Source organism: Dicentrarchus labrax, unplaced genomic scaffold (genome assembly GCF_905237075.1).
Source record: "Dicentrarchus labrax unplaced genomic scaffold, dlabrax2021, whole genome shotgun sequence".
In the NCBI taxonomy this organism is placed as follows: domain Eukaryota; kingdom Metazoa; phylum Chordata; class Actinopteri; family Moronidae; genus Dicentrarchus; species Dicentrarchus labrax.
The window spans coordinates 2,654,348-2,666,720 of record NW_026136711.1 but is presented as its reverse complement, the minus strand read 5'-3'; the positions used below and the strand labels follow the sequence as shown (position 1 = coordinate 2,666,720).

The following is a 12,373-nucleotide window of genomic DNA, read 5'->3' as shown; positions in this document are numbered from 1 at the left end:
ACCACAGCAACGACTCTCTGCCTACAAGAGAGGGAAGTCAACAGGCTCTTTAAGAGGCAGAACCCCCGCAAAGCAGCCAGACCAGATTCTGTCTCTCCATCCACCCTGAAGCACTGTGCTGACCAGCTGTCTCCGGTGTTCACAGACATCTTCAACACCTCATTGGAGACATGTCATGTGCCAGCCTGCTTCAAGTCATCCACCATCATCCCTCTCCCCAAAAAAGCAAGGACCACAGGACTCAATGACTACAGACCTGTTGCCCTCACCTCTGTGGTCATGAAGTCTTTTGAGCGCCTTGTGCTTTCCAACCTGAAAGCCATAATGGACCCACTCCTGGACCCCCTGCAGTTCACCTACAGAGCCAACAGGTCTGTAGATGATGCAGTTAACATGGCCCTGCACTTCACCCTCCAGCATCTGGACTCCTGGAACCTACGCCAGGATCCTGTTTGTGGACTTCAGCTCTGCGTTTAACACCATCTGGTGCAGCCAGAACAACCTGGAGCTAAACACTCTAAAAACATTGGAGATGGTTGTGGACTTTAGAAAGAACCCAGCCCCACCCGCCCCCATCATCCTGTGTGACTCCCCAGTTGACTCTGTGGAGTCCTTCCGCTTCCTGGGTACCATCATCACCCAGGACCTCAAGTGGGAGCTGAACATCAGCTCCCTCACCAAGAAAGCTCAGCAGAGCATGTACTTCCTGCTGGGGAAGTTCAACCTGCCAAAGACGATGATGGTGCACTTCTACACCGCCATCATCGAGTCCATCCTCACCTCATCCATCACCATCTGCTACGCTGCTGACACTGCCAAGGACAAGGGCAGACTGCAGCGCATCATTCGTTCCGCTGAGAAGATGATCGGCTGCAACCTGCCATCCTTCCAGGACCTATACGTCTCTAGGACCCTGAGGCTTGCAGGCAAGATTGTGGCTGACCCCTCCCACCCCGGCCACAAACTCTTTGAACCTCTCCCCTCTGGCAGGAGGCTACGGTCCATCAGGACCAAAACCTCTCGCCACAGAAACAGTTTCTTCTCGTCTGCAGCTGGCCTCATCAACAAGGCCCGGACCCCCACTGTCACTGACTCTCATACCCACCCTGTATATATGCATTACATTAATGCACTCCTGTCTTCTGTACAGTTTTCCTATCTTTTCTTATCTTTCTTATCTTTATTTATCTATATATTTTTTAAAAGTACTTTATTCTTGTGTGATTTTTGTGTGACTTGTATATTTTTGTGTTATTTATATATTTATCTTTTTATTTTTTTGTGTGATTGTATATTTTAAGCACCATTGCACCAAGACAAATTCCTCGTATGTGTAAAAACCTACCTGGCAATAAATCTCATTCTGATTCTGAAATCTCATTCTGATTCTGATACAACTAAATGAACTCACAGCAACATTATAGATTGCCATGCCCACAGCTCGATGGTCATTGATCTTCTCCGTAGAGATGGACTTGGTTTCATAGGCCAGGAAGATGCCGAGAAGCAGCAGTAGGCCTTTATAACCGTACACCACACCTAAAGAGACAGACAAGATAGCAGCCATGAGGATTTATGGAACTGTTTGTACTGCAGTACTTTAAGCCATACCATACAGGATTTTTCTAAAAAACAAGGTTTAGACTCATATAAACATAATCCCTCTCAGTCATCACTTATGACCCACTAGCAGTGTATGTCAGTGTCTGTATCTGCAGGGACCTGCAGCCCTCTGTATTTTCTTATTTTGTTATGTGCAGGATGTTTCTGGGTGTCACCCCTTTGGGCAGTGTGCAGGGTCTGAGTTCAGGAGTCGTGGCTTCACTTAAGGAGAGCTGTCACTTTGTCCATCTTTATATGTCAATGGATTGGGTGAGGGCAGGCAGGATGAAACTGTGCAATAGCTGCATTCACACAAAATCCAGAAATATGGCTCCTTCCCGCAGGGTTGCGCTTTAGAACGGAACTGCTATAAAACAATATACTGCTCTGCTTTTGTCGTTGCGCCCTCTCCTCATTCATTTTCTATTTATCTCAAATAAAGGTGCTCTCTCAGGCCAACTTTGACTGGTGAGTTTACAAACATCCACAGACAAATACTGCATAGTATGTAGGTAAGACCATACCTGTGATTTTACGTTTTCCTTTGTATGTTACATTAAATTCCTAACTTCTAGGCAGACATTTGTGTCAGTTCTTGTCAATATGTTATGAAAATTAAAGACTTACCATGACTCAAGACTTGTTTGAGATGTATCAGAAACAATGACAAATTGTTCCTTATGATGTATCCATTATTTTTCACTATAGCTGCTTTCCTCATTTGGTAATTACCAGCGGCTAAACCAAATGGCTTTTAAATTAGGGTTAGTAGGATGTTTGGTTGAGAACTGCTAGTGCGGTCGGGTTTTGTTGGACAGACTATACGTATAGTGTAATGTAGAAATAGAGATGCAAAGAATTAGAGAATTGACAGGAACAGTGATGCATGATTTGCTTGGTATTCCACTCACCTAGCCAGGTGTTCATCTTTTCTGAGCTGCAATGTTCCAGTAAAGGCTGAATCAAAACATCCAGGTCTCCTTTGGGGGCTTCTCTGGTGAATTTCTACAACATGAACACATGGTGAAAAACAGCACGCAAATATACATTTACTCATATGATTCTATTTGTATACATTAACCTATATGGAAGCCGGTGGCTGACAATGAAATCATCAAACCAAACGTAAATCCAATTCCATTTCATTGTACTTTTTGAGACCCAGTTTCCTTTTTCATTTCATGCCAAAATGAAAATGTGTTGAGACAACTTTATAAATAGATTGTTATTTGACAGAAAATTAATTGTCAACAAATTTGATTGTTTAAAGGACCAGTATGTAGGATTTAGTGGCATCTTGTGGTGCCTCATCCTCTATTTGCAAGCTTGTAGGAGAAACTATGCTAGCGGTGAAAAACGCAAAGGACCCTATCCAGAGCCAGTGTTTGGCTTCTCCTAGGCTATTGTAGAAACATGGCAGGTCAACATGGCTGACTCTATAGCAAAGGGCCCACTCCCTCTGTAGATAAAAACAGCTCATTCTAAGATTACAAAAACACTTTTGTTATTTTCAGGACATTATAGACTAATGAAAACATACCTATGAATATGATTTTCAGTTTCTGCCATATTCTGTAAATAGAGCCACCTAAATAGTCTAAAAGTAGAACAGGAGCCAGAGCCTTCAGTTACCAAGCTCCTCTCCTGTGGAACCAGCTTCCAGTTGTGGTTCGAGAGGCAGACACCCTCACCACATTCAAGAGTAGGCTTAAGACATTCCTCTTTGATAAAGCTTATAGTTAGGGCTGGATCAGGTGAGTCCTGAACCATCCCTTAGTTATGCTGCTATAGGCCTAGACTATCGGGGGATTTCCCATGGTGCACTGAGCTCCTCTCTTCCTCTCTCTTTCTGCGCTCATTCATGTCCAATTAATGCATGTTACTAACTTCACTTCTTCCCTGGAGTTCTTGTGCCCTCTCATCTCGTGGAGCCTCCTGCCATGGTCCTGCTAGATTGCCATTGCCAATACTGTTGTTGTCTGTCTGTCTGACTGTCTCTCTCTCTGTCTCTCTCTCTCTCACCCCAACTGGTCGAGACAGACGACCACCCACCTAGAGCCGAAGGATCTGTCCTAGGTTTCTGCCTTTTAACAGGCAGTTTTTCCTTGCCCTTGTCGCCAAGTGCTTGCTCATGGTGGTACTGTTGGATCTCTGTAAATAATGTTATAAAGAGTTCGGTCTAGACCTGCTCCATTTTAAAAGTGTCCTGAGATAACTTCTGTTATGAATTGGCGCTATACAAATAAAATTGAATTGAATTTAATTGAATTAAATATTACATATTGGACATTTAAGTCATTTAATATGCAAAAATGCTAAGTTTTTTATTAAATGTTTTCATACTATTGTGTATGACATCTTAACATGATTCATAAAAACTAAACGTGCATTTGAATTGAACCATTCTAAAACTGAAAAGTTTAATAAAAATAAAATGGAAATGGCCTTCTTTCATTGTAATTTTCATAATGATTTACTTTAGAAGAGGCCTGAGAGCATCCTTCCATTGTAGGCATTTTTATGAAAAATGTGCTACAATTCAAATTCAAAATGATTAGTACAATTGAAATTATTTGTCAGTTCTTATTTTAATTTTGGCAGTAATTATGCATTTTCAAACAGATTTTTCTACTTTAGTTTTTTTCAAATGACAATTTTCACCATTGTCCGCAGTGGAATTTTATAATATCCTTTCACAGCCCTTAAAGTACTAGCTGAACTCAGTACAAATCCAATAAAGTGAATGGATGATCGTACCTCCACTGTGATATGTAAAGGATCTACAAGCTGCCAGATCATGAGAGACAGGATGTCGATGCTGAGCAGAACACCGACAGTAGCATAGAGTTTCCATGGTTCCAGGTGCTGCTGGGAAACAGGGGGGTGGTCACTACAACAGCACAGCGAAGGATCAGCAAAAAGGCACAAATCCTCTCTTTCTGATTTTGTGAGGGAGGGATTTATGAAGCCATAAATAGACTAGCCTAAGCCGTACGAGAAAACAATGATCCATCACTAACTGAGGCCAATTCAATCTGACCATACTGATGAGAGTGCACAGCTCCCTGACTCAGTCAAAAAATATAGGTGTTCCTTTATGTATTCCGTGTTAAAGAAATAAAGATTTTTTGGGAACAGGTCCAACACTATAAAGTGGTTATTGATTTTGTTGCATTATTCCCCAAGATCAAAGCTTTCTGGTTATTCAGCTAGAATATGGAGAGAGATGCAAAGACAGCAGTGGGATCTGATCTGTTCTACACCGTATATCCACACAATCACAGCAACACTTGCAGTAGTTATCCTTATCCTCCCTTCTTTGTCAGTGTGTGTAACTTGGCAAGAGCTGTTTCTTAATGGGAAGCCTTCCAATGGCCAGGTGCCTCACAGTGGAAGGAATGGTGGGACTAACTACTGAGTATCTCTATGAAATTGTGTTCATATTGGACATATTTGCAATTAACTATTAATGCTAATGTTTAGGAAGCACTGTGTCCAATATGATTTTACAAGTACAAGTAAGTGTAAAGTCATATTTATTCTTATTGTTATTCTATTATATATTACCAGTACCTGAATTGGACCAAAAGAGGGCCCATCACCCCAATTCACCTCAACCCTAAACAAAACATAACCCTAACCTCCTAATGGCATTTGCAATAATCCACTGGGCCTGAACAAAAACCACCAATCAGAGACGAAAATTCGCCTTCCCAGTGTGTCAAATACAGATGCTCTGGAATCCTGGGAATGAGACACAACAATGATTGATTAATTTCTATCTCTTGCCTTGTCATGTCTTATATGTGTCTTCTTGTTAATCACTTATCTTCAGAGCTGCCCAGTTTCAACACTCTGAAAATAGGATTTTGTAAGTGCCTGATAGCTGCTCTGTTAGAAAAGCTTTCATAACAACGAATCTCATATTTATACTGCCATAAATTCCACAGCTGCTGGTGGATGCAGTCAAACACTTAATGACAGAGGTGTCCAACATGCTCACACTCTCTGGCTCTGTTCCGATTTTAAATGTTGAAGCGGTTTAGAGATAAAGGCTACAGCATTGAGTCAGTTAAAGTGAGCTCTATCAGTCCTGACACAGCCCTTGATAAAATAATCCCACCTGATGGGTTTTCTTCTGCTAAGGATATTATTGAATACTAAGAAATGGACTGTATCGCTCTCCCGGGAATATTTGCTCTGAGATGTCCTGTCTGACATGTCTTATTACATACAAGAGACAGGAGAGGCAGGAGGGGGGTAGAGGATGGAAAACTACAGAAGACCCTCTACTACTGGGACCAATTGGAAGAGTTTGCTGGCCCAGCAGCATGACAAATAGATGCTGCTCAACACTCAAGGGCAAGTAGCTATCCCACTGTGGGCCAGCTATAGAAGCAGGGCAGAGAGAAAATGTAAAAAAATAAAAAATAACGGGGAATACATAATCTCCAGCCGTGGAGCTTGCCCTTGAAGGGGATGATGATTAAGCACAGCCCAACCCCCTGTGGCTTGGCAGGAAAGCTTGGGGTGGACTTAATTGTTAATTCCTTGAACAATTATTCACAGCTTCAAATCCCTGTCACATATACCTTTCTCTTATCCTTCTTGTCATCCTTCTTGGTGAAGACGGTGTGGACCCACCAGATCTTGGTGAACATACTGCCGTAGGCGAGGCTGAAACCCAGGCCAAGCAGCCACAGGCGAAACTAGCAGAGAAAAATAGAAATGAAGGGTCTCATAATTAAACTGATTAATACATCAAAGAGATTAATCAAATCAGCTTCTTAGTCATTCTCCGTCATTAAGCCCTGCATGAGTTTAATAGTGTTTCAGAAATGACCTTGAAATGAAAAGAACCTTCTCTGAGGCTGTCTATCTCTCACCATATATTCTGTAATACAGCAGTGTTACTGTATGTCTGCCTTTGCTGTACAACAACAACAACAACTGACAAAATGAGGAAGCTTAAAGACTTAAAACTACACAATAGTTTAGGGGTTTAAAGTATAGATTTGTATAGCCCTGCTTGGAAGGGATTTGTAAACATTTTAATACATTACAAATGAGACAGAATAAATGCATTGCAGTTAACATGCTCCTTCTTACACGAGAGACAATTTAGCGTTAAGGGTCTCTTTTTTCCATTATCACCAAAACAAAGTTTTTGTAGATTTTATAAATAAAAAAGTAAATTTATTTGCGACCCAAATAAAATCTCCCCAGTCTCTGATATCTGATTGCGATGCAAAATTGACAAATGTCTTATTTCAGAATCACATGTCATTGTGTTTATTGGTTTTCCAACTGACACAGACAAAGAAAGACTTTCTGACGTAATTACCTTAGACCTCGCTCAGTTGCAGCTAAGTTGTTGCTGGAAAGTGTTTAATATTTGTGTCTGTCGTGTTCTTGCTTATGCTAGCTGTATTAGCATCCACAGCCTCCTCGTCACCTGCATAGGTGTCACCACGCCATCTCACCAGGTGAGACTGCTGTACTCACTGACAGATCTTACAAATTTGGTCCAAATTTCATTCCATGACTTTCAAATTGTACCTGGCAGACAACGGGGAACTGCCTCCTGTGGACATGAAGGCCGTCGATTCCCAGAGGGAAGACAGCAGCCAGGGCCATCATGCAGCCCACTGCGGTCATGTTGTTAAGGTAGGGCTGAGAGTTCTGAATGTACCTGGAGCAAGAGCAGAAATACATACATTCATGGCGATAACCACTACCATGTCCATAATCATACACAGACAATAGATTCTTACCATAGTGAAAGGAATGGAGAGCAATGGCTGCAAAGTTAAACTCAATCATATAAGAGTTCTTGTTGGTTCTGAGTCTTGGTCCTCAAGGCAACTGGACAGTCAGCTGTTTTATTATCTTACACAACAACTGAAATTTGAAGGGCTTTCATTGCTTACACTGATGACGCCTGCACTGCTTTCACCTGTTACATGTCAACTGACAGATTTCAGATCTCACTGTCCATTCTATGCATTAAAAAAAACAGCAACAAAAAACAACTTTGCTTCCAGTGGCAAAGAAGATTTGCATTTTCGCCTTGCATGGAGTTAAACATTGGTTAAAAGTGAATACAAACCAGCAAACTGATTTCTGTGTGCGGCGCATCCTCAATGAATACACACAAAAACACAACAATTCCTTATTTTCTGTTGATTATACTCTAATGAAAACATACCTATAAATAATATATTCCATTTCTGACTCATATACCAACTGACACTTCTGCTTGTGCAGCTTACAGTGCAGAAAACTCAATTCATCAGTTGTGCTTCAACTGACAACTGATGTGCTTTTAACAGTTAGACACCAGCCGACATTTTAACTGCTTTCATCTCCCACTCTGACATGTAAACAGCTTTCAGGACTGTTTTGAGTGACTTCACTTCCACAGGCACTTAACAACTTGACAAAGTAACCCCCTTTCTAAATCAAAGTTTTAGACTGACATCTTCCATCCAGGCACTGGATGTTTCGGTGTACAAGTAAAATACGTTCAGGTATTACACTTCAACTGAGACTTGAACTGCTTACAGTGGACAAACTTGGAACTGCAGGGCAGGAATTATGCCACGGCCAAACAGTAAGTGCCATGGATGCCCCGCTGTGCGGCACACACACCATATCTGTATCAATGGAACCGAGGTAGAGCGTAGGAAGCCTTGAAAACAGTTATTTGACATTTTGTGTCTGTCAAGGGCTATATCTCGCTGTGCACATAAAAACAGATACACAACGCTCCTCACTGTCATCCTCCTGCTGTCACCCAGTCCAGAATATTAGCTGTCTGTCAGGAATATAAACTGCAGTAAGTATGTACTCAGCTGTCTGCCTCATAGGAGTCACTATCAACATTCAGAGTTCTGTCACTGCATTTATATTAAAGTTGTGGTTTAGACCCTGACACAGCATAGGTCCCAAAAGATATTTTTTACAAAAGGACAACCTAGATTTACAGATTAGAGCCTGTAGTTCTGACTGGTTTTACTACACTAACTTGTGACTCAGTAAAGACCACAAGCCTTTATATAATGTATTTTTTACCTAAACCAACTGTTTTTGTGTTTTAAGTACTCTATTATATGCATTTTACACCATTCAATTGTTATCTAAATTAAATAATAATCCAGTCCTGCCTCCTTCACACATTACTGAGTTTCCTTCTTGGCAGTATTTTGTTTGAATTATGTTTGTGACCATACAGTATGTTTGATTACATTTCTACCTCATTTTAGGATAGCCTGATTTTTCTGTATTGATTATTGATTTATGCATTAGTTTCTTTGATTATATTGCAGAAAACTTTAAGTGGAATGGAGGAAATAAATGGACAATTTAAGTGTACTCCAACACATTGCTCTTTAAAACTACCGTACCGTTAATTGGCACTTCTTTACTAGATATAATTAATCTTTCTTTATTATCAGGATATGTACCACGGTCCTTTAAAGTAGCTGTAATTAAAACCCTTCTTAAAAAGCCCAGTCTTGACCCAAGGGTTTTAGCCAATTATAGACCGATTTCTAACCTCCCCTTTCTCTCTAAGATTCTGGAAAAAGTAGTCACCAAGCAGTTGTGTGACTTTCTACATAGCAACAGCTTATTTGAGGATTTTCAGTTAGGATTTAGAGTTCATCACAGCACAGAGAGAGCACTGGTTAAAGTTAATAACAACCTTTTAATTGCTTCCGACAATGGACTTGTTTCTGTACTTGTATTATTAGATCTTAGTGCTGCATTTGACACCATTGACCATAATATTCTTTTACAGAGACTTGAGCAACAAATTTACATTAAAGGAACCGCACAAAGCTGGTTTAAGTCATACTTATCAGATCGTTCGCAGTTTGTACACGTTAACAATGAATCTTCAATAAATACTACAGTTAGTCGTGGAGTTCCACAAGATTCTGTACTTAGACCAATACTATTTACTTTATATATGCTCCCTTTAGGCAACATTATTAGGAATCACTCCATTAACTTTCATTGTTATGCAGATGATACGCAGTTATATCTATCAATCAAGCCCGATGAAATTAATCAATTATCTAAATTACAAACATGTCTTAAGGACATAAAATCTTGGATGAGCTTCAATTTTCTGATGTTAAACTCTCGTTAAAAAACGAAAACTCTTGTACTTGGCCCCAAAAACCTTAGAGACTCACTGTCTAAAGATATAGTTACTCTAGATGGCATTACCTTGGCCTCTAGCACCACTGTCAGGAATCTTGGAGTTATCTTTGATCAGGATTTGTCATTTAATTGCCACATAAAGCAGACCTCTAGGACTGCCTTCTTTCATTTACGTAATATTACAAAAATTAGACACATCCTATCACAGACAGATGCAGAAAAACTAATCCATGCATTTGTTATTTGCAGGCTGGATTACTGCAACTCTTTATTATCAGGCTGCCCCAATAAGTCCATTAAGACGCTCCAATTAATTTGAAACGCTGCAGCAAGAGTACTGACAGGAACTAGGAAAAGAGATCACATCTCTCCTGTACTTCTCTGCACTGGCTCCCTGTAAAATTTAGAATAGAATTTAAAATCCTCCTCCTCACCTATAAAGCTCTTCATGGTCAGGCCCCTTCATATCTTAAAGACCTCATAGTACCCTATTACCCCACTAGAACACTACGTTCTCTGAATGCTGGGCTACTTGTGGTTCCTATAGTCTCAAAAAGTAAAACAGGACCCAGAGCCTTCAGTTACCAAGCTCCTCTCCTGTGGAACCAGCTTCCAGTCGTGGTTCGGGAGGCAGACACCCTCTCCACATTCAAGAGTAGGCTTAAGACATTCCTCTTTGATAAAGCTTATAGTTAGGGCTGGATCAGGTGAGTCCTGAACCATCCCTTAGTTATGCTGCTATAGGCGTAGACTACCGGGGGATTTCCCATGGTGCACTGAGCTCCTCTCTTCCTCTCTCTTTCTGCACTCATTCATGTCCCATTAATGCATGTTACTAACTTCACTTCTTCCGTAACTCCGTAACTGTTGTGGGTTTTGTGACCGGCTAAATTGGCTTTATGTTCGTCTGTATTTTGTTAAACATGCTCAGTAAATAATGTTTGTGTTGCTGTTAGAAAGAGCAGAAAACCTCCAAGCGAACAAACTGTAGCAGCTAATCCGCTGTTAGCTCGTTGAGCTGCATAGAACAGGTAAGATAACGTTAGATAGGTTTAATTGTCTTTAACCTGGTACAAATCTGCTGGGTAGCTAAGTATCTGTTCACCGTGTGGATCAATACAGCTGTGATCAGAAGAAGACACCGTACTGTGTGTGTAATTCAGCAGCGGTGGTAATTTGTTTGGTAGCATTGTAGCTTTGATTAGCACACAGCAGCTCTGTGATGTCACTGTGTTACTATAGTTACTGAGTCTGTCGGACTTTATGTTGTGATACGAGGGGCAGTGTGATCGTTAAGCCGAAGTTAGCCATTAATTAAGTTGGAGCCTAGGTTGGAGCCTGTTTTTCATGTTGCTTTTTGTGTAGTCCTTGTCTTGAACTTTCTACGTACATGCTAATGTCACTTCAGCTAGCGCTAGCTTTGTAATTCCAAAGCCATTTTCCAGCTCCGCTCAGGTGTGTGTGTGTGTGTGTGTGTGTGTGTGTGTCTGTGTGCTGCTGTATGTAAATTTACCGGAGGTAAAGATAGAGCTACCATGAGATATTATATTATACTGTATATTATGTGCTGTCTTACAAGTAACACTGAATCTGCCATGTCTTACAGGTGACCTGATGAAGCTCAGGTGTTCCTGGACCCATCAGAGGACAGAGACAGCTGTAGCATCAGAACACTTTGGGTATCCAAAGGAAGACGCATCAAGATGAACACTGACTGCAGAGCTCCATTACCAGCTCACACTTCAGTATACTAGAAACCATAAACCTTGATGGAGAACATGATCTGCACAGTTTACATAAAAGTTATAGCTTTGTTACTTACAACATGTGTAACTGGAATATGAATGAAACATAAATAAAATAAATAAAGTGTTTTACTTTTAAATTCAGTAATAAGTGTGGTTTTATATAAATAACATGTTATTTCACAGAGGTTTTATGAAGATTTCCTGCATGTACAAGAGTTGAAAACCTGGTTCTATCAATATGAAAATGTGAAATTTAAACCTGTAGTAAATGACTAAGCAACACAATACATTACTGTCTCACATTCAAACTTTATTATGTTGGAAGATAAATGACATCATAATATATAAAATAAAACGTAAAACATAATTGCAGCTTTTACAAAAATCTGAAGGTTAACTTTGGTAATAATACTTTCAAGTTAAAATATCAGACTATGAAATATGGATACAGTACAGTACAGTTGGTTACTGGGCAGTTTTTAAACCACATAAACAAGTTACTTTATTAGATCAGTAATTCCTTCAGTTATGTTGACATGTTGTACAGGATAAAGTATTCCAGGCTTATAATATGTTTAACTTCACTGGGCTGTGTAGACTGTAGGTCACTGCTCACTGCTGTACCTGTAAAGACAAGCATAAAACACAGTGTTGGTTCTCATAGTTAACGTATAAACACTAACATTATGTGATAGATAGAGGTTTTTATAGCAGTATTTACCTGAGGAAAACGTCACAGAAAGCTGTAATCCTGATTGTTGTTGATGTTAATTTCTCCGTGATTTCAGGTCAGACTCCCGCTCTAAGTTTTTGGTTTAGAAGCAGTTATTGAATTAATATTGAGCGTAGAAATG

General features: G+C 40.2%; 1 protein-coding gene across 9 annotated transcripts in view; it reads right to left on the bottom strand.

Annotated features, from left to right (window-relative positions):
• Nucleotides 1–12,373, bottom strand: part of gabbr1b (gamma-aminobutyric acid (GABA) B receptor, 1b) — a 208,046-nt gene that overhangs the window by 24,649 nt on the left and 171,024 nt on the right. For 8 of the 9 annotated variants that reach the window (XM_051415258.1, XM_051415262.1, XM_051415260.1 and 5 more), the window contains 5 exons: nt 7,162–7,294; nt 6,195–6,311; nt 4,360–4,470; nt 2,514–2,607; nt 1,412–1,539 (listed from right to left, as the gene is read on the bottom strand). In XM_051415258.1, the coding sequence (XP_051271218.1) occupies nt 1,412–1,539; nt 2,514–2,607; nt 4,360–4,470; nt 6,195–6,311; nt 7,162–7,294 (583 nt within the window). The remainder of the gene's footprint in view (nt 1–1,411; nt 1,540–2,513; nt 2,608–4,359; nt 4,471–6,194; nt 6,312–7,161; nt 7,295–12,373) is intronic. The other variant, XM_051415259.1, reaches the window with a different exon arrangement.